A 26992-nucleotide genomic window follows, 5' to 3' on the forward strand; every position below is an offset into this window, starting at 1 on the left:
TTTGGGGTGGGGCATCTGATAAACCAGTAAATATATTGTGTATCAGATGGTGGTAAATGCAGTGGAAACAACTATGGTGATGAGAGGCAGCATGTGGGTTGAAGGAAGCTATCGGGTGGGTAGGGAAAGCCTGGGATTGAAGCAGAGATGTCAAGGAACTGGAAGCATGCGCCCTTAATCTGGGGAAGAGCACCCTTGGCAGCTCAAAGGCCACAAAAAAGAATTGTGCTTGGGGCAGCCATGCAGCAGCAGAGGGGCAGGTGTGGTGGAGTGAGGCAAGTTCGGGCATCGTGGATGATGAGGTCAGAGCTGTATCAGAGACTCGGTTCACAGGTGTGTCTGGCTAGTTAACTAGATCTTGAACAGAAGAGTGACAACTATCCAATTTCTTTCTTTCTTTTTTTTTTTTTTTTTTTGAGACGGAGTCTCGCTGTGTCTCCCAGGCTGGAGTGCAGTGGCGTGATCTCGGCTCACTGCAAGCTCCGCCTCCCGGGTTCACGCCATTCTCCCGCCTCAGCCTCCCAAGTAGCTGAGACTACAGGCGCCCGCCACCACGCCCGGCTAGTTTTTTGTATTTTTAGTAGAGACGGGGTTTCACCATGTTAGCCAGGATAGTCTCGATCTCCTGACCTCGTGATCCACCCGCCTCGGCCTCCCAAAGTGCTGGGATTACAGGCTTGAGCCACCGCGCCTGGCCTTTTTTTTTTTTTTTTTGAGACAAAGTCTCGCTCTGTAGCCCAGGCTGGAGTGCAGTGGCCGGATCTCAGCTCACTGCAAGCTCCGCCTCCTGGGTTTACACCATTCTCCTGCCTCAGCCTCCCGAGTAGCTGGGACTACAGGTGCCCGCCACCTCGCCTGGCTAGTTTTTTGTACTTTTTAGTAGAGACGGGGTTTCACCGGGTTAGCCAGGATGGTCTCGATCTCCTGACCTCGTGATCCGCCCGTCTCAGCCTCCCGAAGTGCTGGGATTACAGGCTTGAGCCACCGCGCCCGGCCAACTATCCAATTTCAATTTTCAGAAGGATCACAGTGGCTTCTGGATGGAGAGGCTAAAGAGGGAGGAGATATGAACAGAAGCCAGTTGGAAGGCCATTGCAGAATTCAAGTGAAATGTAATGGCAGCCAGGTTAAGTAGGAGGAGGAGTGGTGTGGGAGAGAGTCACACTGATGAATATAATCGTAGTTTCATTTTCACTTCCAGACTGATCCTTTTATTGTCATCCCACTATTCTGCTTTGAACTGCTAATGAACAGTCGGATTTCCCATTTTTCCTGATGATGAGCAGTGCTGCTGTAAGGTGTACGTGCCTTCTGGAGCACTCGTAAGTTTTTCCAGGAGTGTGAGGTTGTGGGTTGTATGGTCTCTGCATGTGTATCCTATCAGTGTAACGCCAGAGTCATTTCTACAGTGGTTGTATAATAATCCTGTGTGTGTGTTTTAAAACAGATTTTTATTGAAATGTAACATACATATAGAAATGTGCTTAATTCGGCCAGGCGTGGTGGCTCACGTCTGTAATCCCAGCACTTTAGGAGGCCGAGGCTAGAGGATCACAAGGTCAGGAGTTCGAGACCAGCCTATCCAACACTGAATTTATATTTAAATTCTACTCTGCTGTATTTAGTAGAGACTAAAAATACAAAAATTAGCCGGGCATGGTGGTGGGCACCTGTAATCCCAGCTACTCAGGAGGCTGAGGCAGGAGAATCACTTGAAACTGGGAGGTGGAGGTTGCAGTAAGGTGGGATCGTGCCACTGCACTCCAGCCTGGGCGACAGAGTGAGACTCCGTTACAAAAAAAAAAAAAAAAAGCGAGAAATGTGCTTAATTCAAAATTGTACAAACCAGTTACCACATGAACACTCACCTGAACACTTCCACGTAATCACCAGGTCAAGACAGTATTACCAGTATTCCAGATACCTCCTCGTTTTTCCCTCCAAATTACACACTCTGCTCTGTAGGTAACCAGTAGTCTGACTCTGACAGTATGGCTTGGCTTTCTGTTTTTGAGCCCTGTGCAAAAGCAACCATAGAGTATGCATTCTTTATTTTTTCCTTTTATCTGTTTTAATTTGCCCAATATTTTTATGAGATGATACATATTGTTTTCTGTGTCTCTAACTGGTACATTTTATTCTATTCCTTTGTTTGAACATTCCACAATTCATCCCAGCATCTTGTATTGATGACCGTTGGACTTTGCAGTTTGGGGTTATTGTGATGAATACTGCTATCAGCACATTTGAATATTTCTGGTCGTGCACAGTACCTGTATTTCTCTTGAGTGCATACCCTGGACAGACATGGCTGGGTCGTATGAGATACATTTGTTCATTTTCAGCGGACGCTGCCAGTTTTCGACAGTTTATATTCGAACAAATTGTGTGGAGTTAGACAAGAGGATACTCACATTGCCTTCCTTGTCCGACTGATTTGTATACTCTGCATGGGAGCCCTTTGGACCTGTGTTTTGGAGATATTTTCTCCCGCTCTGTGGTGTGCCTCTTCATGTTACTGATTCTTTGGCCATGTTCAGATGACTGATTAGCCTATCAAAGGCATTCTTCCATTTCTTTATGGTGGCTTTGATTTCTGCTCTTTCCTTCTGATTCTTTGAGTTAACATTTTTCTGCTGACGATGCAGGGCAGATGAGCCCCCACATTGGGGGTTAGCCCAGGAGGGCTCTTGGCTTTGTTCAGGAAAGAATTCAAGAGCCAGCTGGTGGTAAAAGAAACTGTGTTTATTGAAGCAGCAGGGCACGGCAGAGTGGCTGCCCCTTGTGGAGCAGGGCTGACTCAGGCAGTATGCCCAGAGTAGCAGCACGTAGGCTGTTGGCTAGCAGTATTTATACCCAGTTTTAATTACATGCAAATTAAGGGGTGGGCTATTCAGACAGCACTCCTCATTCACCTTCCGCCATGATTGTGAGGCCTCCCCAGCCATGTGGAACTGGGAGTCCCCGTTAAACCTCTTGATGAATTACCCAGTCTCAGGTATGCCTTTATTAGCAGCGTGAGACACAGTTGCTGCGGCCCATAAAAGACACATAGTTTTAAGTCTGTTTCCTGCAGTTCTCCTATGAGTGGTCAGGGTTTTGATTTTTTTTTTTTGCATGTTCAAATTAAGGGTAGATGAGTCTGAGGGTCTTGCTCCGGCTCTGTCTCAGGCCCCCCACCAGCTGTTCCTCTTTCTTGCAGTTTACCTAACAGAGCCTTGGGGTGGGCATGTGTGGGACCATGTTGCTAAGATTTAATGCTTTTTCTCATTGTACTCATAGTTATGTTGCAATTTTGGCATTCTCTATGTCTTAAAGGCAGTGTTGAAGGTATAGCTTTGTGTAGAAGATTCGTAATTGTGGACTTACTTCATAGCATTTGAGAGGAGATTTGGGGAGGTTGCTTACAACTCACTGGCCATTGGTTTTAGTTACCTGGAAGCCTCCTCACCTTAGTTTTTGGAGATACTTTGGCTGGATATTTTATTTTATATTTTATTTTATTTTATTTTATTTTTATTTTTATTTTTTATTTTATTTTATTTATTTTAGTTTAGTTTAGTTTATTTCTTGAGACAGAGTCTCTGTTGCCCAGGCTGGAGTGCAGTGGCATGATCTCAGCTCACTGCAACCTCCACCTCCCAGGTTCAAACGATTCTTGTGCCTTAGCTACCTGAGTAGCTGGGGTTACAGGTTTGCACCACCATGCCTGGCTAATTTTTGTGTTTTTAGTAAAGTCAGGGTTCCACCATGTTAGCCAGGCTGGTCTTGAACTCCTGACCTCAGGTGATCTGCCCGGCCCTCGGCCTCCCAAAGTGTTGAGATTACAGGTGTGAGCTACCGCGCCTGGCCTGGATATGTTTAAAGAGGTCATTTCTTTGTCTTCTGGCCTCCACTGTTCCTGACTAAAAGTTAGCGTTATTCTTAACATTACTCCCCTGTGTGTAATGTGTTGCTTGTCACTGGCTCCTTTTCAGATAATTATCTTGGGTTTTCAACAGTTTGACTCTGTGTCTTGCAGTTTCCTGTGCATTTGCTCTGCTTGGGGATCCTTGAGATTCTTAGATCTGTGAGTCACTGTCTTTCACAAGGAGGTATTTGGCCATTATTTCTTCATAATTTTTTAATCGTGGTAAAATAAACATAACATGAGATTCACCGTTTTTGTTTTTGTTTGTTTGTTTTTGTTTTTTGAGACAGAGTCTCGTTCTGTCACCCAGGCTAGAGTGCAGTGGCACAATCTTGGCTCACTACAACCTCCACGTCCTGGGTTCAAGCGATTCTCCTGCCTCAGCCTCCTGAGTAGCTGGGACTACAGGTGTGCACCACCATGCCCAGCTAATTTTTGTATTTTTAGTAGAAACGGAGTTTCACCATGTCGGCCAGGATGATCTCGATCTCTTGACCTCGTGATCCACCCACCTCGGCCTCTCAAAGTGCTGGGATTACATGTGTAGAGCCACCGTGCCTGGCCCCATTTTAATCATTTTTTAGGTGTACTGCTCAGTGGCATTAAGTACACTAACAATATTGGCTACCACCACTATCCATTTTCAGATCTTTCTCTTCATTCCAAAACATTCTGTAGCCATTAAGCAATCACTCCTCAACACTTCTGCCTTCAGCCCCTGGTAACTTGTAGGTAATGTCCATGAATTTTGTCAGAAGTAGAATAAGAAAAACATGTTGTTTCGTGTGCATCTGCCTTATTTCTTTAAAAGTAATGTTTTCAAGGCTTATCCATGTTGTAGCCTATATCAGAATTTCATTCCCTTTTATGGATTAATAATATTCTATTGTTTTCAAGGCTTATCCATGTTGTAGCCTATATCAGAATTTCATTCCCTTTTATGGATTAATAATATTCTATTGCATGTATGTGTTACGTTTTATTCATTCATCTATTGATGAATATTTGGGCTGTTTCTACCTCTTGGCTATTGTGAATCATACTGATGTTGATGATTTTCTTTTTTCTTGAAATGGAGTCTCGCTCTGTCACCTAGGCTGGAGTACAGTGGCACGATCTGGGCTCACTGCAACCTCCGCCTCCTGGGTTCAAGCAGTTCTCCTGCCTCAGCCTCCCGAGTAGCTGGGTACTCGCCGAGTAGCCTGCCACCATGCCCGGCTACTTCTTGTATTTTTAGTAGAAACAGGGTTTCACCATGTTTGTCAGGCTGGTCTTGAACTCCTGACCTCAGGTGATATGCCCACCTCAGCCTCCCAAAGTGTTGAGATTACAGGCGCGAGCCACTGCGTCCAGCCTGAAGACAGCATTCTTAGCATCAAGGATGCAAAGTTGAGGCACAGGAGATCTATCCAAAGCAACCTCATTACACTGAGACTTCTTAGCCATTTCTCTACTTGATTAACCACCCTAGCCCACACCCTTGGCTTTATCCCATTAGCGCAGTTTGCTTGTCTGTCCAATTCAGTATATAAATGTTTGGCTCTTAACTGTTTTTCTGGTTTATTTCCTTATGAGGATCCTAATGCCACATAAAACTTTCATTAAACAAATACATGTGTATGCTTTTATCTTGTTAACTTAATCATATGTCAGTGTAATTGATGGGCCCAGCAAGGATCCTAAGATGACGTAGGTGAAATCATGCTGCCCCTGCAGTATGGACGTTGGTTTGTAAGTGTCTGTTTGAGTTCCTGTTTTCAATTCTCAGGAATTTTCCTAAGTTGTTTTCTTCCTCATTTTCTCCTTTTGAAACTCTAGCTGTGCCACAGGACTGTGAAGTTCCTGTTTCATTTTTCTAATGTGTTTGTTTTCCAGTTTGTATGACTTCTACTGATATATCTTAAAGTTCACTAACTCTTCTGTCCTCTTCATCTGTCAAATCCATTTAGTGACTCCTTAAAATCCAGATGTCTGAGGTTCTTAGGAAAACAGGTGCTTCTGCCCAATGTAGCTTGAATTTGCTCTGAATGTGGCAGTCCCCTAAGCCAGTAACACAACTGCCTCCTGGCCTGCCCTGGCCACCCAGGGAGGAATGAAGGGAGAGATGGGTGTAGTGGTAATAAACCTTGCTGTGCACAGCTTTGTGTAACAACTGGAAAGGGCGATGTGTTTCTCTGCTCCCATCCCCAAGCCTGATTTCTTCAAGATGCAGTAACTGACATCCCCACACATGGCCTCCCCTCCACATCCTGTTATTTCATTAGAAACCCTGCCTAAGGAACAAGGAAATCCTACAAAGAGGATGTCTCAGGTACCCATCAGCAGCCATGCAGTGATAACAAGTGGGTCTGATGCCATTAAAAGGTTGTTTTGAAACCACCTGCTGCTGCAAGCAGAACCCAATCGCATAGGAATCCAAGCTCCATGATGGAGCTTTGGCCATTGTTTTTAGTTACCAGGAAGGAAAATGGCGAGATTGAGATTGAGCCTGGAGGGCCGGCGGGGACCTCATGGCTGTGAAGACCCTGGACTCTTGTGTTGCTGGAGATGGTGTTCGTGCCCTCACAAGGTCTGCTCAGCCCTCTTTCTGCCATGTGGAGAAGCAGCTACTGCCATTCAGCACAACACTCCAGCCTTGGTGACACAGCGAGACTCTGTCTCAAAAAAAAAATATATATATATATATATATATATAAAATATATATAAATAATGTGTGTGTATATATATATATATATAAAAATAATGTATTGTGCTAACTTTCTTCTTTGTAAAAGCCCTTGGGGGATTGTTAAGTGTGTGTCTTGGCTTGAATTTGGGTTTTTTTTAGACCAGAGATCCCTAGTCCCTTTGGAGCTGTGAGTGTGAGGGTATTTGTGTTTCTTGAGAAGGTCTAAGAGTTGCCATCAGTTTGGTGGCAGGGTATGTTGTACTTAGGGACCTTGTCAGAATGGATAACCCATTTTACCTCCATCACTTACAAAACAACGACTTTTATCAGCTACATTAAAATGCCAGCAATGTCATACTACATTCTCATAAACACTGGGAGTTAACTGCTAACTTTCTCGTCCGGGTATTCATAGGCTTTGGCAAGGCAGCTGTACACAAAACTGGTCCCATTCGTAGTAATCTTGATGTTAAACTTTGGAGCCAGAGTACAAGCAAATATATAAACACTAGGAAGAAAAGTAAATGCAGAGAAGAATAAATGCTATGAGGAAGAGTAAAGTTGAGGAGGGGAATAGACAGATGGGATTGACGCATTCAACCTGTGCAGTGTACAGTGTAGACTTTTTTTTTTTTTTTTTTTTTTTTTTTTGAGACGGAGTCTCGCTCTGTCGCCCAGGCTGGAGTGCAGTGGCCGGATCTCAGCTCACTGCAAGCTCCGCCTCCCGGGTTCACGCCATTCTCCGGCCTCAGCCTCCCAGGTAGCTGGGACTACAGGCGCCCGCCACCTCGCCCGGATAGTTTTTTGTATTTCTTAGTAGAGACGGGGTTTCACCGTGTTAGCCAGGATGGTCTCAATCTCCTGACCTCGTGATCCGCCCGTCTCGGCCTCCCAAAGTGCTGGGATTACAGGCTTGAGCCACCGCGCCCGGCCAGTGTAGACTTTTTTTTTGAGATGGAGTCTCACTCTGTCGCCAGACTGGAGTGCAGTGGCGCGATCTCTGCTCACTGCAAGCTCCGCCTCCCGGGTTCCCGCGGTTCGCCTGTCTCAGCCTCCTGAGTAGCTGCGACTACAGGCCCCCGCCACCACGCCCGGCTAATTTTTTAAGATTTTAGTAGAGACAGGAGTGTATACTCATTTTTGGCCACTTTATCTTTTTAGGAAACAATCAACACAGAAATCCTCAAGAGGCAGCTTTCCTGTACATTTCAGTTTCTCCTAAAACAGAAGAGGGCTGAGAATGCTTACTGAGGAATCATCCAAGCATGTCTTTCTGTCATGACAAGAGCAATTCCAGTGTGCTTCATGAGACCCTGCTTCTCTCGCTGCATTTGGTTTTCAGGTTGCAAGATTTGAAAAACGCTTGTCAAAACCCGACAGTTATTTCTGTTTTCAAGGGCAGTTTGATCTGCATTTTCTTCCAGTCCATTCATTTCTCTCTGGTTTGGCCTCCAAGGTCTTAATCTTTTGCCCAAGAAAAGCCCTTACATTTAAGCAACATGAGTTCCTTGATTTATCTTTAGCCCACTGCTACTTTCCTGAGTTCAGAATAAAAGCTGATTATTATTATTATTGTTGTTTATTGTTATTACTAGTTTGAGACAGAGTCTTGCTCTGTCACCCAGGCTGGAGTACAGTAGCATGATCCACATTTTCATTTTTGAGCTTCCTTAGCTAAGTGGTTTTACTTTCTTCCCTTTCCATCTCTCTTCCTCTCTTTCTTTATATTTATTTCTCTAGATTTTTAAAATTCTGTCTCTCTCTTTGCTCCAATTTCTCCATTGTGACCTCTGCCTCCCGGGCTCAAGCGATTCTCCTGCCTCAGCCTTAGGAGTAGCTGGGATTATAGGCACCCGCTACCACCACACATGGCGAAATTTTGTGTTTTTAGTAGAGACAGAGTTTCGCCATGTTGGCCAGGCTGGTCTTGAACTCCTGACTTCAGGTGATCTACCCACCTCAGCCTCCCGAAGTGCTGGGATTATACCAGCCTTGGGCCTTGACAGTTATTTTGACCTAACATTGGTGATAATTTCTCTCTCCCTCACCCGAGAAGATGGCGGATTGGAGCTCTTTTTACATAGATCGACCAGTCTTCCCAGCAACACTGAAAAGTCATTTACTCTCTGCAGAGAAAGAGACAGATGCAAAGAGTCAACTCACCAGCTGGAAACTGGGATCAGTATCAAGTGCTTACTCTACCATTCAACTCTTGCTTCACCTTTTGACCCCTTTCATGCCTTCGTCAACCAGTGAATCTGTTGGGCTCAGAGTTCATGACATAGGGGCTCGTGGTGTTCCATTTGGCTTCCTGAAATCCCTTCATTTCCCCCTTGCAGTGCTTCCACACAGGACTTTGGGTGGGTAGTCAGGGCAGTTTACATCCCTGAGTGAAAATGCTGAATGTTCAGCAAGCCTTGGTCAGAAGTTTTCCAAGGCTATGAGTGAAGAAATAGCAATGACTCGCTGGCTATTGCCAGGGCTGAGAAAAAGAATGTGTACCCTAGAGGCTGGGCCCAAGAGGAAGAGAGTACTTTCTCTCAGCTTTGAGTAAAATCGACCATTTTTAAAATGAGCCTTGGGAACCGGCATAACTGGTCCCTCTGTGCCCAATTTCTCCATCCCAATAATGAATTCCATGGGCAACCTCAGTGGCCCATGACAGTTGCTTCTCGTTGCACTTCCCTGCCAATTCTCAGAAAGAAAGTGTCACACAGTCTCTGGAGGGAACTTCTAATTACAGGAACACAGTCTGCTTGTCTGAGTCTTATTTTCAGTTCTTGGACCCTCTCCAGCAAGGACTGTCTCTTGTGTAACCTTTGGGTAACATCCAATCCACTCAGGAATTCTTCCCTGCTAGGGAATGTACTCTATACACCCAACGAATATTAGCTAAGTGCCTTACACTTTTAACTAGGTTTTGGGAAGAAAGATCAATAAGACAAAGTATTGCCTTTAAGGGAGTAAAGGTCTAGGAGAAGAGAGAGATCAACAGTAAATAAAGATACCTAGTATGGTGGGTGAATCCATTTGGGAGACTCCAGATGAGGAAGATGTTGAACTTGGGGCCATCAAGAAAATCAAAGTAGAAGAGATGATGCAAGCTCAGTGTAGAAGGATGACGATTATGATGATGATTATTATTTGGAGATGGAATCTCGCTCTGTTGCCCAGGCTGGAGTGCAGTGGCACAATCTCAGCTCACTGCAACTTCCGTCTTCCAGGTTCAAGAGGTGCTCCTGCCTCAGCCTCCCAAGTAGCAGGGACTACAGGCACACGCTGCCATGCCCGGCTAATTTTTTTGTATTTTAGTAGAGACAGGGTTTCACTGTGTTCCCAGGCCTGTCTCGAACTCCTGAGCTCTGGCAGTCCACCCACCTCGACCTCCCAAAGTGCTAGGATTACAGGCGTGAGCCACCGAGGCCTGCCGTGTAGGATTATTAAGAGTTCAGAAGCACAAATAAGCATGCTAATCCTGAGTGTAAAGGCACCAAAAAAATGACAGTATATTACATTCTGTAGATAAAAGACAATCTTTGGAGTAGGAGGCAGACTTGAAAGGTACTATGGGACAGATTTGTAGAACACACACATTTCCTTTTTTCTCTTTTTTTTTTAAAAGACTCGGTCTCATTCTGTTGCCCAGATTGGAGTGCGGTGGCATGATCATAGCTCTCTGCAGCCTCAACCTCCTGGGTTTAAACCATCCGCCAACCTCAGCCTCTTAAGCACCCGGACTATAGGCACACACTACCATGCCTGACTAATTCAATTTTTTATTTTTGTAGAGACGCGGTCTTGTTACGTTGCCCAAGCTAGTCTCAAACTCCTGGGCTCAAGCAATCCTCCTGCCTCAGCCTACCAAAGTGCTGGGATTACAGTCATGAGCCACTGCACCTGACTCACACATATATATCTATCTGTTAGTCTATCAGATTCAATGTAAATGTTAGTTGAAAATTGATGGAAACCAATTGATATTTGATGAAGTTTGCAGTTGAGCAAGGTAACTGGTTCCCAATTGTGGAATGCAATGAAGGGTCCTGTTTCTATGAGCTTTTGTTTCATAGCCCCCCAAAACATGGTGGTTTAAGACAACGACCAGGCTGGGCTCAGTGGCTCGTAATCCCAGCATTCTGGGGGCCAACAGGCAGGAGGATTACTTGAGTCCAGGAGTTCAAGACCAGCCTGGGCAATACGGTGACACCCCGTCTCTCAAACACTACCACCATCCCACCACCATTTATTTAGCGTTTGTTGTTTGACAGTTTGGGCTGTGCTTGGCCTGAGAGTTCTCTTGACTGGCTTCTGCAGTCATTTTCTAGGTGGGGCGGAAATGTTTATTGTTCTTCACTCAATGTCTCATCCCCCGAGCCATCTGGGTAAGGCCTGTTCACACATTGCTGGAGTCTTCCAGCAGAGCTTGTATCGGGTGTGCCTGCACCCCATCAGCCAGTGCAATCATGGGTGAGCCCAAGGTGGAAGGGCGCTCAGTTACACAGAAGGGGGGGCTTGGATATAGGAAAGAAAAGACACAGTGGTCATTCTTTTCTGCAGTTGGCCACAAGGCCAGTGTATTATTGCAAGAATCTAAGTAAGGGGAACAGCTTTATTGAGATGTGATGAACATGTGGGAAATTCACATATTTAAAGCATACAACCTAATCAATTCCCTTCTCTCTGTCCTATCATAATACTTCCCCTGGAAACTTTTTTTTTCTTGAGACAGAGTCTCACCTTGTTGCCCAGGCTGGAGTGCAGTGGCATGATCATGGCTCACTGCAGCCTCAGCCTCTCAGGCTCAAGTGATTCTCCTGCTTCAGTTTCCTGGGTAGCTGGGACTACAAGACACATGCCACCATGCCTGGCTAATTTTTCTGTTGTTTGTAGAGATGGGGTTTTGCCATGTTACCCTGTCTGGTATCGAACTTCTGAGCTCAAGCGATCCTCCCATCTCGGCCTCCCAAAGTGCCGGGATTACATGCATGAGCCACCACGACCGGCCTGATTCCAGGTCTGATAGAAAAACTCTTTCAACCAACTGCCAATTGGAAAAACTTTGAATCTGCATATGACCTGGAAGCCCGGCTTCCAGTTGTCCCACCTTTCTGGACTGAACCAATGTACATCTTTTTTTTTTTTTTTTGAGATGGAGTATTGCTCTGTTGCCCAGGCTGGAGTGCAGTGGCACATCTTGGCTCACTGCAAGCTCCACCTCCCAGGTTCACACCATTCTCCTGCCTCAGCCTCCCAGGTAGTTGGGATTACAGGTGCATGCCACCACACCCGGCTAATTTTTGTATTTTTAGTAGAGACAGGGTTTCGCCATGTTGGCCAGGCTGGTCTCGAATTCCTGGCCTTAAGTGATCCTCCCGCCTCGGCCTCCAAAGTGCTGGGATTACAGAGGCTTGTTTTTTTATTTTTTTTATTTTTCTTTTGTTTTTTGTTTTTCATTTTTGAAATGGAGTATAGTCCTGTCGCCCAGGCTAGAGTGCAGTGGCGCATCTTGGCTCACTGCAAGCTCTGCCTCCCGGGTTCACGCCATTCTCCTGCCTCAGCCTCCTGAGTATCTGAGACTACAGGTACCCGCCACCATGCCCGGCTAATTTTTTATATTTTTTTAATCAGTAGAGACGGGGTTTCACCATGTTAGCCAGGATGGTCTCAATCTCCTGATCCACCTGCCTCGGCTCCCAAAGTGCTGGGATTACAGGCATGAGCCACTGCACCTGGCTGAACCAATGTACATCTTATTTGTATTGATTGATGTTTCCCTAAAATGTATAAGACCAAGCTGTAGCCTGACCACTTTGGGGGCACATGTTCTCAGGATCTCCTGGGGCTGTGTTATGGGCCATCGGTCACTCATATTGGCTTAGAATAAATCTCTTCAAATATTTTACAGACTTTGATTCTTTTCACCAACATCAATATGAGAATTTAGTTCATAATACAGACATATCACAAGTCAAGTCATAAAAGGCAAATTATGTAAAAAAAAAAAAAAAAAAAAAAAAGGTGCTTAGGAAACTAGATAACTTCTTTTAAAAATTAAAAAAAAATTTTTTTTTAAATTCCTTAGCCAGGCATGGTGGTGGGCACCTGTAGTCCCAGCTACTTGGGAGGCTGAGGCAGGAGAATCGCTTGAACCCAGGAGGTGGATGTTGCAGTGAGCAGAGATTGTGCCACTGCATACTAGCCTGGGTGACAGAGCGAGACTCCATCTCAAAAAAAATGTATATTTTTATATATATTTTTAAATTATGTATACATATATATAGCAAGAATTAGATGCCATTTTAATAGACTTTATGTTTTTAGAACATCCACCAATGCTGCTTTGATTCAAGTCCACATGATCTGTCATCTGGGCTGTAGATAGCCTGGCACCCTTCCTGCCCATTCTGCAGGGGACATCCATGGTACACATTTTTTTTTTTTTTTTTTTTTTTTTGAGACAGAGTCTCACTCTGTCACCCAGGCCGGAGTGCAGTGGCCGGATCTCAGCTCACTACAAGCTCTGCCTCCCGGGTTCCCGCCATTCTCCTGCCTCAGCCTCCCAAATAGCTGGGACTACAGGCGCCCGCCACCTCGCCCGGCTAGTTTTTTGTATTTTTAGTAGAGACGGGGTTTCACCGTGTTAGCCAGGCTGGTCTCAATCTCCTGACCTCATGATCCGCCCGTCTCGGCCTCCCAAAGTGCTGGGATTACAGGCTTGAGCCACCGTGCCCGGCCTGTTTTCTTTTAAAAAAACACCCAGTGCTCTTATATTCCTCCAGAAGGAAACCTAAACTCCAGTGTCCTCTGTGATCTGGCTCCTGTTTTTTGCTCCAGCTCGATCTCTTGTTCCATCACCCTCTTGTCTTCTAATCCATCCTTTGTATTAAGAAGCAAATTACCTAAACCTTTTAAATGAAGCAAAAGGATGACCACATTTCCGTTCAGTATCACACTGAAGCATTGTCTGATAGGCCTAGCTAGTTCTTTCCTTCTCAAGACAATGTTCTTTTGTTTGCTTGAGATCCGGACTCTGTGAAGTCATTGCCAACCCACAGGGAATTAATCAATTGCAAATGATTTTTGTCCAGTAGAGTTGCAAATTACTTCAATTACTTCTGTTCAGTTAAAAAGATTACCCCCAAATGGCCAACCATGGTGGCTCACGCCTATAATCCCCGCCCTTTGGGAGGCCAAGGTGGGTGGATCACTTGAGGCCAGGAGTTTGAGACTAGCCTGGCCAATATGGTGAAACCCCATCTCTATTAAAAATACAAAAATTATCTGGGTGTGATGGCGCATATGCCCATAATCACAGCTACTATACGCCTCAGGAGGCTGAGATGGGAGAATAGTTTGAACCCAGGAGGCAGAGGTTACAGTGAGCTGAGATTGTGCCACTCACTCCAGCCTGGGTGACAGAGTGAGACTGCGCCAAAACAAACAAATGAAAAAAATGAAATAATGTGTTAATAATTTTATATTAAAATATTATATTTCAGAAAAATATTTACCACTTTTTTTTTTTGAGACAGAGATTCGCTCTTGTTACTCAGGCTGGAGTGCAATGGCGCAATCTCGGCTCACTGCAACCTCTATCTCTTGGGTTCAAGCGATTCTCTAACCTCAGCCTCCTGAGTAGCTGGGATTACAGACGCCCACAACCATGACCAGCTAATTTCTTTTTTTGTATTTTTAGCAGGGACAGGGTTTCACCATGTTGGCCAGGCTAGTCTCGAACTCCTGATCTCAGGTGATACACCTACCTCGGCCTCCCAAAGTGCTGGGATTACAGGCATGAGCCACTGCACCCGGCCTACCACATTTTGTTGTATGTTTGAAGTAATCGAAATTTATTCCTGCAAACCACACAGATTTTCTTATGTTTAATTTTAATTTTAAAAGATCTGCCGGCCATTGACAGATGAATGGATAAACAGAATGTGTATATATACATACAATATGATGGAATATTTTGTGGCCTTAACAAAGAACATTCTCCTGAGCATGGTGCCTCACACCTGTAATCCCAACACTTTGGGAGGCTGAGGCGGGAGGATCACTCAAGGCCAGGAATAGGAGACCAGCCTGGCCAACATGGTGAAACCCCATCTCTACTAAAAATACAAAAATTAGCCGGACATGGTGGCGCACACCTGTAATCCCAGCTACTCGGGAGGCTGAGGCAGGAGAATCGCTTGAACCCGGAGGTGGAAGTTGCAGTGAGCTGAGATCGGGCCATTGTACTCCAGCCTGGGCGAAAAGAGTGAGGCTTCATCTCAGAATAATAATATAAAAAATAATAATAAAATAATAATAATAAATAGAAAAATTAAAAATTAAAAATAAATTAGCTAATTGGGAGACTGATATGGGAGGACTGCTTGATCTCAGGTCTTTGGGACTGTAATAAGCTATGATTGTCACTGCACTCCAGCCTGGGTGACAGAGCAAGACTCTCACTAAAAAAAAAAAAGAGAGAAAGAACATTCGGATACATGTACTGCATAGATGAACCTTGGCAATATTTTACTTAAGTGAAATAAGTCAGTCACAAGAAGACAAACACTGCATACTTCCGTCCATGAGGTAGGTACCGCAGTCAGAATTATAGAGACGGGAAGTAGCATGGTGGTTCATTAGGGGCTAGGGAGGGTGAATGGGGGACGAGTGTTATGGAACAGAGTTTCAGTTTGGGAAGATGAGAAGATTCTGAATATGGAGGATGGTGATGGCTGCTTAACATTGTGAATATACTTAATGCCACTGAACAGTACACTTAAAATGGTTAAGATGGTAAATTGTATGTTATGTATATTTTACCATCATTTTAAAAATTGAAAAGAACTTTTTTCTTATTGTTGAGTTCCTTCCAAACCTGCCCTCAATGCAATTTTCCCCATCACTCCACCCAGAACACTGTTTCCAATGTTTTCCATGCCATTAAATGTGATGGATATTCTTCAGCCTTTATTTTGCTTGGCCCTGTAGCATCATTTTACGTGGTTGGTAGAAATAAAGCTTGGAGTCGTAAAGAAAAAGGAGCACTCAAAGGATTTCTCAGCAAGGCAAATTTACTTCTACGCAGAAGGGTGCTTCTTGTAGGGCTGGCTGCTATCAGAGCACCCCGAACAAAGGAGAGTAGAAGCTTTTATTCTTAAGGCAACTCTTGACTTTGTGTCCTTTCCCCATTGGCTGCAGTCAGACGGCACAATCTAAACTAGACTTGATTGGCCACACATTTAAACTGTCTTAGATAAGGTGGACGTGTAAGGGGAGAGAGGGGAGAGGAGGAAGGGGTCATCTACAGAGAACTAGACAGCTAGCCTATTCTTAAGGAAAGAAATGCGAGCTGGGGCTGTGGCATGTCTGGGCATGTAGCAAAATCAGAGAGAAGAAAAGGAGAAGAAAGTGTGTGTGGCGGGGGGCGGGGGGAGGTACCTGGAATTAGAGAATAAGAAGCTGAACAGGCTGTTTGAAGAGAAACCTTGCTATATCTCACAATGGTTGACTCTCTCTTTCTCAACAGGACTTAGCTACATATCCACAGGCTGTTTAACACCCTGTAGCCAATGCGATCACAAGGGATTCACTGAAATAGTTGCATCTCTATTTTATTCTGTGTTACTTTGAGACCCTTAGGCGCTGGGATTACAGAGAGACAGGTCTTTGTGAACCTCTTTATCTCAAAGCCAAACCAATAGTGATGAAAGCTCTTCCAAGACTAAAGAGGCCCCAAGGGGTGGGAGGTGCAGAGAGACTCACCTGGCTTCAGATCTGCCTTCTTGGAAACAGAATTAGAGCACATGATGGCTTTCTGCCATTTGCTCTTGATCCCAAGGGAGCCGAATGGCTTGGAGAGTAGAACATCACTGTAAGAGTGAGTTTAATGAGGAACGATGAGACATCAGCTCCCTGGGGCTTGAGAAATCATAAATACTTCCCTAGAACCCCTCACCTGGACAGTTTCCTGACGCCACACTCGTGCATCTTAGAGAGGAGAGTCAGGATGACTTCATGACAAGTTCCTTCTGCCCGTCTTTCCCTGCTAGATTCTGTCTTCAGCATTCAACAGTCAGGGGAGGAAGACGTCATACCAACATTTTTTTTTTTCCAAGCAATGGTCAGTTGAGTGACTCACGCTATCCTTGTGAGTACTGTGTGTGAAAAGGATTAAAAAAGTAGTGCAGGAAGGAAGAGATGGAGGTAAAAGGGTTGATAAAGTCTCATGATGATTTTTTTTAATGTCTCTAGAGTTCCCTTACCTGGTTATATATGTCTTCTAAGACATTGCAACTTTTGGGAGGCTGAGGCAGGTGGATCCCTTGAGGCCAGGAGTCCAAGACCAGCCTGGCCAACTTGGTGACACCCCATCTTATCTAAAAATACAAAAATTAGCTGGGCATGGTGGCGGATGCCTGTAATCCCAGCTACTAGGGAGCCTGAGGCAGGAGAATGGCTTGAACCCAGGAGACAGTGGTTGCCGTGAGCCAAGATCACACCACTGCACTCCAGCCTGGGTGACAGAGTGAGTGAGACGCTGTCTCAAAAAAAGGGAAAAAAAAAAAAAAAAGATTCTATTGCAATTGTTTCTGTCACCTCCACCTCTGATGGCCTTTCGTTCTGGAAACTAGTGAGTTTCTCCATGTCAGTAGGAACTGCCACTTCCTTGAGCCCATTCTTTCAGTCCATCTGCTAACACCTCCCTTGTTCTTCTCTAGTATATGAGCCGGGCATGGTGGCTCATGCCTGTAATCCCAGAACTTTGGGAGGCTGAGGCGGGCAGATCACAAGGTCAAGAGATCGGGACCATCCTGGCCAACATGGTGAAAGCCCGTCTCCACTAAAAATACAAAATTAGCCAGGCATGGTGGTGTGTGCCTGTAGTCCCAGCCATTTGGGAGGCTGAGGCAGGGGAATTTCTTGAACCTGGGAAGTGGAGGTTGCAGTGAGCTGAGATTGCACCATTGCACTTCAGCCTGGGCAACAAGAACAAAACTCCATCTCAAAAAAAAAAAAAAAAAAAAAAAAAAAAAAATCAACAAAGCAAAGCAAAACAAAACAAGTATGTACTAAATGTTCACTCTGCACCAGATGTTACATATATTGTCATTGCAATTGTGAGTGGACTTTTTATTCTCTTATCTTTTCTCATGGCTGTTTGCAGATACATAAGAAAGCTGATGACACTGATTAGTTGTAATTGTGTTTAAATTGAAATTTTTTTTTTTTTTTTTTTGAGACAGGGTCTTGCTGGGCTCAAGCAATCCTCCTGCCTCATCCTCCCAAGTAGCTAATTTTTTTAAAAAATCTATTTTTGTAGAGGTAAGGGTCTCATTTTATTGTCCAGGCTTGTCTCAAACTCCTGGCCTCAAGAATTTCTCCTGCCTCAGCCTCTCAAAGTGCTGGGATTACAGGCAGGAGTCACAGAACCCAGCCAGGCTGTTACATTTTATTAAATGAATTTTAGCTTATTTTAAAACTGTTTTTTTCTGCATTGCTCTATTCATGCTTATACTTTGTTATCTGACTTGTCGATATTAAATTTTTTTTGCACTCTTAGGATAAACATTCATTAGTAATGGAGTGTGTTATTTTATCCAAAATATAACTTCATTTCACTCCCCTTTCAGGCTTTTGCGTCTGTTGTCAACATGAGATTAATTTGCAGATTTCTTGTTGGTCTTACATGTGATTTTTTTTTTTAACCTTCATTCAGCTTTCCATGATGAGTACAAAGCCTTAGGGAATATCAGGATAAAGTAAAATTTTCTAGAATGTGATCTGGACTTACCACAAAGAAACTTCAGGTTCATCAGGCTTCATGGTGTATTTGTCTAAATATTTAAGTAAAAAATAATGCTGGGCGGGCACAGTGACTCACACCTGTAATCCCAGCACTTTAGGAGCCTGAGATGGGTGGATCACCTGAGGTCAGGAGTTTGAGACTAGCCTGGCCAACATAGTGAAACCCCATCTCTATTAAAAATACAAAAATTAGCCAGGTGTGGTGGCGAGCACCTGTAGTCACAGCTACTCAGGAGGCTGAGGTGGGAAGATCGCATAAGCCCAGGAGGTAGAGGTTGTAGTGAGCTATGATTGTGCCACTGCACTTCAGCCTGGGCAACAGACCCAGACCCTGTCAAAAAACAAAAAACAAAAAACAAAATAAAAACATTTCACATAACTACAGTGCAATGATCACAATCAGGAAATTGACATTAATACTATATTATGTATAGTATTATAGCTATATAATATACTATTTGCTATATACTATATTATTACTATAGTAATTAGTATATAGCATTAATATAATACTATAAAATTTACAGAGCTCATTTATATTTTATTTTTTTGTTTCTTCTCATTTATATTTTAATTATCCCAATAATGTCATCTATAGCAAAAGAAAGACTAAAGTCATTCATTACATTTGATTCACATGTCTTTTTTGCCTCCTTTAATCTGGAACATTTTCTATATATATATTTTAAATTGAGTTGGGGTCTTGTTCTGTCACCAAGGCTGGAGTGCAGTGGTGCAATCATAGCTCACTGTAGCCTCAACCTCCTGGGTTCAGGCAATTCTCCTGCCTCAGCCTCCCAAGTAGCTGGGACAACAGGCATGTGCCGCTATGCCCAGCTAATTTTTGTATTTTTTGTAGAGAAGTGGTTTCACTATGTTTCCTAGGCTGGCCTCAAACTCCTAAGCTCAAACGATCCTCCCACCACCTCTCAAAGTGCTGGGATCACAAGTGTAAACCACCATGCCTGGCATTTCTTTGTATTTTGTGGAACTGACATTTTGAAGAGCACAAGTGAGATATTGTGCCCCTCAAGCTCAGTTTGTGTGATGTTCCCTACTCTTTAAAGTTCTGCATCTTTGGCAGGAATCCCACAGAAGTGATGTTTTGCTGTTTCCAGTGAATCCTATCAGAAAGCACATGTTTATCATGTCCCATTAAGAAACTCCTTGACCATCTAATAGGGGTGCTATAAAATCAGTGTTAAGATAGATGGTCGGGATTAGAGAGTCCATTTTCTAGAATTCTATTTCGCTTGGGATGTTATAAAATAGATATTTAATGTGGGTGGTTAGCTATGAGATATTTCCTCACACCTGTCAGAATTATTATTATTATTTTCCTGCAAATTGGCATATTTGTTTATTTCTAAGCTTGTGAAAATGTCCTTAATTTGTTGAGGTAGCAAACAAATTTCAATTTTGATTGCTATGCAAAACCAGAAGATAATCTGCTTCGCAATGAACTTTATACAGTTCAACTGCATACAGGCAACACGCTACATATGAAAAATTACTAACTGAACTGCAGATATTAAACGAAAAGAGTTAACAGTTTATTATAATTTATTTTATTTAACAATCTAGGAAGTTCGCAGCCATCAGCAGTTCTAGTGCAAGTTCAGGTGCAATTGGGAATTCGGGAATCTCGGTGGAGCTGTTAGTGAACCTTGTACTTCTTTTTTTTTTTTTTTGAGATGGAGTCTTGCTCTGTTGCCCAGGCTGGAGTACAGTGGCGCAATCTCTGCTCACTGCAAGCTCCGCCTCCCGAGTTCACGCCATTCTCCTGCCTCAGCCTCTGAGTAGCCTGGCTAATTTTTTTTTTTTTTTTTTTTTTTTTTTTTAGTAGAGACGGGGTTTCACTGTGTGAGCCGGGATGGTCTCAATCTCCTGACCTCGCGATCCCCCCGCCTCGGCCTCCAAAAGTGCTGGGATTACAGGCGTGAGCCACCGCGCCCGGCCACATGCATATACTTTTGATAGCACATGTGAAGGGATCGCTCTAAAATGGACCTCCTCGTTTCATTCGCAGCAAATTGACCTGGGCCACTCAACATGGCTTTTATCGTGCCTGATGTTAATGCATGTTCTTTCTTTACAGTAAATTCATGGCCCTCAGGTGATACCAGTTTGACATACACGGCATCAGGGCCTTCTCAGCCACCGTAGGTTTTCTTCTCTTCATCCATTTTGTTCTTACGAAATTCTACTTTGCTTCCCAAGGAACTTTAGTCGTTTCTCGTCAGCCCCGCATCCAGCGCAGCTGGGTCCCCTATTCCAGGGCCGCCCCCGCAACCCAGCTGCCTGCTCCCGTCGGTGGCTTCCGGGGCAGTGGGAAGAATTACTTCCGCTGGGTCAGAGTCGCTTTCTGTGACTCACGGGATGATTTTTTTTGTTTTTTCTGTTTTTTTTGTTTTTTTTTTTTTTTTTTTTAAAGACAGGGTCTCGTCCTGTCACCTAGTCTCGACTACAGTGGCATAATCTCAGCTCACTGCAGCCTCGAACACTGCGGCTCAAAGCGATCCTCCCGCCTCAGTCTCCTGAATGGCTGGGACAAGAGGCACATGCCACCATGCCCAGCTCCTTTTGTTTATTTTTTTGTAACGAGCAAGTCTTACTGTGCTGCCCGGGCTGGTCTTGAACTCCTGGCCTCAAGCAGTCTTTTCACCTCAGCCTCCCAAAGTGGTGGTATTACAGGTGTGAGCCACCATGCCTGATCTTAGAATTATTAACGATTACTACCTATTAGCTAACAATTGGCTCTATTATTAGCTAACTATTAACTAACTATTCACTATTATTAAAAAGACAAGAGTTGGCAAGGGTGCGGAGAAAAGGGAACCCCTGGTGCCCTGTTGGTGGTAATGTAGATTGGAGCAGCCATTATGGGAAATAGTGTGGGGGTTCCTGAAGGAATTAAACATAGAGGCCGGGTGTGGTGGCTCACGCCTGTAATCCCAGCACTTTGGGAGGCCATGGCAGTTGGATCACTTGAGGCTATGAGTTCAAGACCAGCCTGGTCAACAAGGTGAAACCCTGTCTCTACAAAAAGAAAAACAAAACAAAACAAAATAGCCAGGCGTGGTGGCACATACCTGTAATCCCTGCTGCTCGGGAGGCTGAGGCACAAGAATCACTTAAACTTGGGAGGCGGAGGTTGCAGCGAGCCGAGGTCACACTGCTGCACTCCAGCCTGGGCGACAGATAATCTGTCTCAAAAAATAAAAAGAAAAAAGAAATTAAAATGTTGAGACTCTTTCTCAAAAAATAAAAATAAAAAAGACCTCAAAAATAAGAAGAAATTAAAAATAAAAAATTTAAAATAACAAGAAATTAAATATGATCCAGTAATCCCTCCTGTGGATGTGTATCCAAAGAAAATGAAATTGCCACTCGCAAAGGTATCTGCATGCTCATGTTCATTGCAGCGTTACTTGCAAAAGTCAAGATACGGAAACAGCCTCAGTGTCTACTGATGGACAAATGGATAAAGAATATGTGATACATATGTACATATATATTTGTGTGTGTATATCTATTTCATTGTGTATATATATTCCATTGTGTGTGTATATATGTATGTGTGTGTATATATGTGTGTGTGTGTGTATGTACACATATATATTTTTACACAATGGAATATTATTCCACTGAATAATAAAATAGGAATAGATCTTTCCATTTGCCACAATGTGGATGAATCTGGAGGCCATTATGTTAAGTGAAATAAGTCAGATGCAGAAAGAAAAATATTGCATTTTTTCACTTCTATGTGGAATATTTTTTTAAGTCAAATATAAAGAGAGAATAAAACGGTGCTTACCAGAGGAGGGGTGGGGCTGGGGGAGGAAATGAGAAGGATGTAGGATAATGGATACAAAGTAGCAGATATATAGGATAAACAAGTCTAGAGATCCAGTGTACCCCATGAGAATTATAATCAATAACAGTGTGTTGTTGATTATACTCATGTTTATGCTACATGAGTAGCTTGTAGCTGTTCTTGCTATAAAGAAAATGGGTAACTATGTGAGATGATGGATATGTTTATTTCTTTCACTACAGTAACCATTGTACTATCTATATGTATCTCATAACATGTATTATATTGTGTATGTTGAGTATACAGAATATAATTAATTTTTAAATAATTAAATATGTGGCTGGTTGGGATGAGAGACTTCATTTTTTAGAATTCCACTTATGTATGAAAGATCAGACAAAATGAGTCCATAAATCACAATAGTATGGACAACATTTCTATTATATGAAGGATGCCTGTTGGATGCTAACTGATGTTTCTGTTACCGCTTCCTTTTAAATAAATAAATATATATGTATATTTTTAAATAAATATATATTTTAAAATAAATACATATAAACATAGTTTTATTTTTATTTTATTTATTTATTTATTTATTTTGAGACAGGTCTCCCTCTATCGCCCAGGCTGGAGTGCAGTGGTGCAAACATAGTTCTGTGCAGCTGCAAATTCCTGGGCTCAAGTGATCCTCCCATCTCAGCCTCCCGAGTAGCTGGGACTACAGGTGTCCACCACCATGCCTGACTAATTACCTCTTCTTTTGTAGATACATCAGCTACATGGAAGCAGAAAACCAAACAGGATTTTTAGAGTTTATCCTTCTCGGACTCTCTGAGGATCCAGAACTGCAGCCGTTCATATTTGGGCTGTTCCTGTCCATGTACCTGATCACGGTGTTGGGAAACCTGCTCATCATCCTGGCCATCAGCTCTGACTCCCACCTCCACACCCCCATGTACTTCTTCCTCTCCAACCTGTCCTGGGTTGACATCTGTTTCAGCACCTGCATCGTCCCCAAGATGCTGGTGAACATCCAGACCAAGAACAAAACCATCTCTTACATGGACTGCCTCACCCAGGTCTATTTCTCCATGTTTTTTCCTATTCTGGACACGCTACTCCTGACTGTGATGGCCTATGACCGGTTTGTGGCCGTCTGCCACCCCCTGCACTATGTAACCATCATGAACCCCCGCCTCTGCGGCCTCCTGGTTTTTGTCACGTGGCTCATTGGTGTCATGACATCCCTCCTCCATATTTCTCTGATGACGCATCTAACCTTCTGTAAAGATTTTGAGATTCCACATTTTTTCTGCGAACTGACACACATCCTCCAGCTGGCCTGCTCTGATACCTTCCTGAACAGCACGTTGATATATGTTATGACGGGTGTGCTGGGCGTTTTTCCCCTCCTTGGGATCATTTTCTCTTATTCACGAATCGCTTCATCCATAAGGAAGATGTCCTCATCTGGGGGAAAAGAGAAAGCACTTTCTACCTGTGGCTCTCACCTCTCCGTCGTCTCTTTATTTTATGGGACAGGCATTGGGGTCCACTTCACTTCTGCAGTGACTCACTCTTCCCAGAACATCTCCGTGGCCTCGGTGATGTACACGGTGGTCACTCCCATGTTGAACCCCTTCATCTACAGCCTGAGGAACAAGGATGTGAAGGGGGCCCTGGGGAGACTCCTCAGCAGGGCAACTCCTTGTCTGTGATGGATCCCTCGGCCCCAGGACTAACTAGTTTTGTGAGCACCAATGACAAAAAGGTTTTATTTTGAAATTCTCACTCTTTAAAATTAAAAAATAATTTTTTTTATACTTTGAGGATACAAATGCAGATTTCTTCACATGCATTTGCATAAGGGTGAAGTCTGAGCTTTTGGCGTACTGATTACCCAAATAGTGAACACAAGGCAATTTTTTTTTCTTTTTTTTTTTTTGAGACGGAGTCTCGCTCTGTCGCCCAGTCTGGAGTGCAGCGGAGTGATCTCGGCTCACTGCAACCTCTGCCTCACGGGTTCAAGTGATTCTCCTGCCTCAGCCTCCCGAGTAACTGGGATTACAGGCGCCCGCCACCACATGCCTTTTAGTAGAAATGGGGTTTCACCATATTAGCCAGGCTGGTTTCGAACTCCTGACCTTGTGATCCACCCGCCTTGGCCTCCCAAAGTGCTGAGATTACAGGTGTGAGCCACCATGCCTGGCCAAGGCAATTTTTAAACTCTCACTCCCCTCTCACCTTTTGCAGTCTCCAGTGTCCATTATTCCGTTATAATGCCCATGCGTATACATTGTTTAGCTCCCAATTATAAGTGAGATCATGCAGCATTTGACTTTCTCTTTCTTTACTACCTTATTTAAAAGAATGGCTTCCAGTCCCATTGATGTTGCTGTGAAAGACATGATTTCATTCTTTTTCATGACTGAGTAGTATTCCATTGTATATATATAGATATCTACATAGATATCGATATAGATATATACCATGTTTTCTTTTTTTAAAAAAATTATTTTTATGTCAATAGTTTTTGGGGTACATGTGGTTTTTTGTTATACGGATAAGTTCTTTAGTGGTGACTTCTGAATTTTTAGTGTACCCATCACCCAAGCAGTGTACACTGGACCCAATATGTAGTCTCTTATTCCTCATTCCCCCTCCCAACTTTTATCCCTTCACGTCCCCAAAGTTAATTATATTGTTCATATGCCTTTGTGTCCTCACAGCTTAGCTCCCACTTATAACTGAGAACATATGATATGTTCATATGGATCTTATGTATGTTGGTTGACCATACAGAGAAACCCAGGTTTTTCATTCCTAAGTTACTTCACCTAGAGTAATGGCCTCCAGTTCCATCCAAGTTGCTACAAAAGACATTATTTGGTTCCTTTTTATGGCTGAGTAGCATTCCATGGTGTATATATACCACATTTCTTTATCATTGGTTGATGGGCACTTAGGTTGGTTCCATACCTTTGTAATTGCAAATTGTGTTGCTATAAACATGCACGTGTATGTGTCTTTTTCACATAATGACTTTGTTTCCTGTGGGTAGATACCCAGGAGTGGAACTGCTGGACTGAAAGGTAGTTCTACTTTCAGTTCTTTTTTTTTTTTTTTTTTTGAGACAGAGTCTTGTTCTGTTGCCCAGGCTGGAGTGCAGTGGCACAATCTCATCTCACTGCAACCTCTGCTTCCTGTGTTCAAGCGATTCTCTGGCCTCAGCCTCTGAGTAGCTGGGATTACAGGTGCCCATCACCATGCCCGGCTAATTTTTTATTTTTAGTAGAGACGGGGGTTTCACCATGTTGGCCAGGCTGGTCTTGAACTCCTGACCTCAGGTGATCCACCCACCTCGGCCTCTCAAAGTGCTGGGATTACAGGCGTGACCCACTGTGCCCAGACTTCTAGTTCTTTAAGGTACCACTTTGTAAAAAATCCAATCCTCCATTGATGGACACATAGGTTGATTCCATATCTTTGCTAATGTGAATAGTACTGTGATAAACATGGGGGTGTAGGTTAACAATTAATCTCCAAGTAATTTCCTTGATGGCGCTTCTGTCCTATGTACTGTTCAAAAATTGTGTCCTTGGTCAACATTCTTAATTCTCCATTAGTAAGTTCTGAACTTGGATTTGAAGCATTTGCTATAGCTTTGTATCTCAAGTGGTGGCACAGAGTTCTTTTTTTTTTTTTTTTTTTTTTTTGAGACGGAGTCTCGCTCTGTCGCCCAGGCTGGAGTGCAGTGACGCGATCTCGGCTCAGTGCAAGCTCTGCCTCCCAGGTTCACGCCATTCTCCTGCCTCAGCCTCCCAAGTAGCTGGGACTACAGGCGCCCGCCACCTCACCCTGCTAACTTTTTTTTTGTATTTTTAGTACAGAGGGGGTTTCACCATGTTAGCCAGGATGGTCTCGGTCTCCTGACCTCGTGATCCGCCCACCTTGGCCTCCCAAAGTGCTGGGATTACAGGCGTAAACCACCGCACCTGGCCCAGAGTTCTTAAGCTATTGATTGTTCACTAACTTTATTTCTATGTGTTTGCATGTGGGTTTTTGTTGTTTGTGTGTTGGATCATGAACAGATCAACAGTGTTTATTTGTTTTCCTACTGGATGAAGTGTGATTAAAATACACATTTAAATATAGCTGGTTTTATATCTCTGGTGTCTCTTCTTCTTCTAAGAATATCAGTCCTATTAGATCAAGACCTGACCCTTATGATTTCATTAAACTTTAATTACCTCCCTAAGGACCCTGTATCCAAAGACAGTCATCACATTGGGGGTGAGGACTTCACTATATTAACTTTGGGGGGTGCAATTTAGACCACAAGAGATGTTTATGCAGATCTGAGAAAGTTTCTGCCTACTCTACGGGGAGCTCTAAAGCTAGGGCTGCTCTTTGGAGAATCCTCATATTGTGTAGAAATAACCAGGCCCTATTACCCCAGGAAGAGTGGGGCCTTGAGGGTGATAGGGACAGAGGGTGGAGAAATTCTAGGCAGAAAAGGGCAGTTCCCAGGCAAAACCCCATCTTCAAGCCAAAAACTCTGAAACTTCAGCCCAAAGTGAGAACTTATATCCCTATTTTCCTGCTTGAATATTACCATTTCCTAAACCACCCATGGCCCTGCCCACCCCATCCTATGCCTATAAAAACCCCAGACTCAGCCAGTAGATGAAACTATGGCTGGACATCAGAGAGAAGCAGCTTTGACCTCAGAAGGACAGCTTGATGGTGTAACTTCAGAGAAGAATTCAGCAGGAGATGGCTGGACTT

At 43.7% G+C, this 26992-nt stretch overlaps 1 protein-coding gene across 4 annotated transcripts in view; it reads left to right on the forward strand.

The window, feature by feature from the left end:
* Window positions 1–26326, forward strand: part of LOC105481056 (olfactory receptor family 7 subfamily D member 2) — a 27818-nt gene extending 1492 nt beyond the window's left edge. Inside the window, exons 1-2 of one of the 4 annotated variants that reach the window (XM_011740425.3) lie at window positions 18993–21242; window positions 22971–26326. In XM_011740425.3, the coding sequence (XP_011738727.2) occupies window positions 22984–23922 (939 nt within the window). In that variant the 5' untranslated portion in view covers window positions 18993–21242; window positions 22971–22983 and the 3' untranslated portion in view covers window positions 23923–26326. The other 3 variants (XM_071087244.1, XM_011740562.3, XM_011740501.3) reach the window with 3 other exon arrangements.
* Window positions 26327–26992: the final 666 nt, after the last annotated feature.

The sequence above is a fragment of the Macaca nemestrina genome, chromosome 20 (genome assembly GCF_043159975.1).
Source record: "Macaca nemestrina isolate mMacNem1 chromosome 20, mMacNem.hap1, whole genome shotgun sequence".
NCBI lineage: Eukaryota > Metazoa > Chordata > Mammalia > Primates > Cercopithecidae > Macaca > Macaca nemestrina.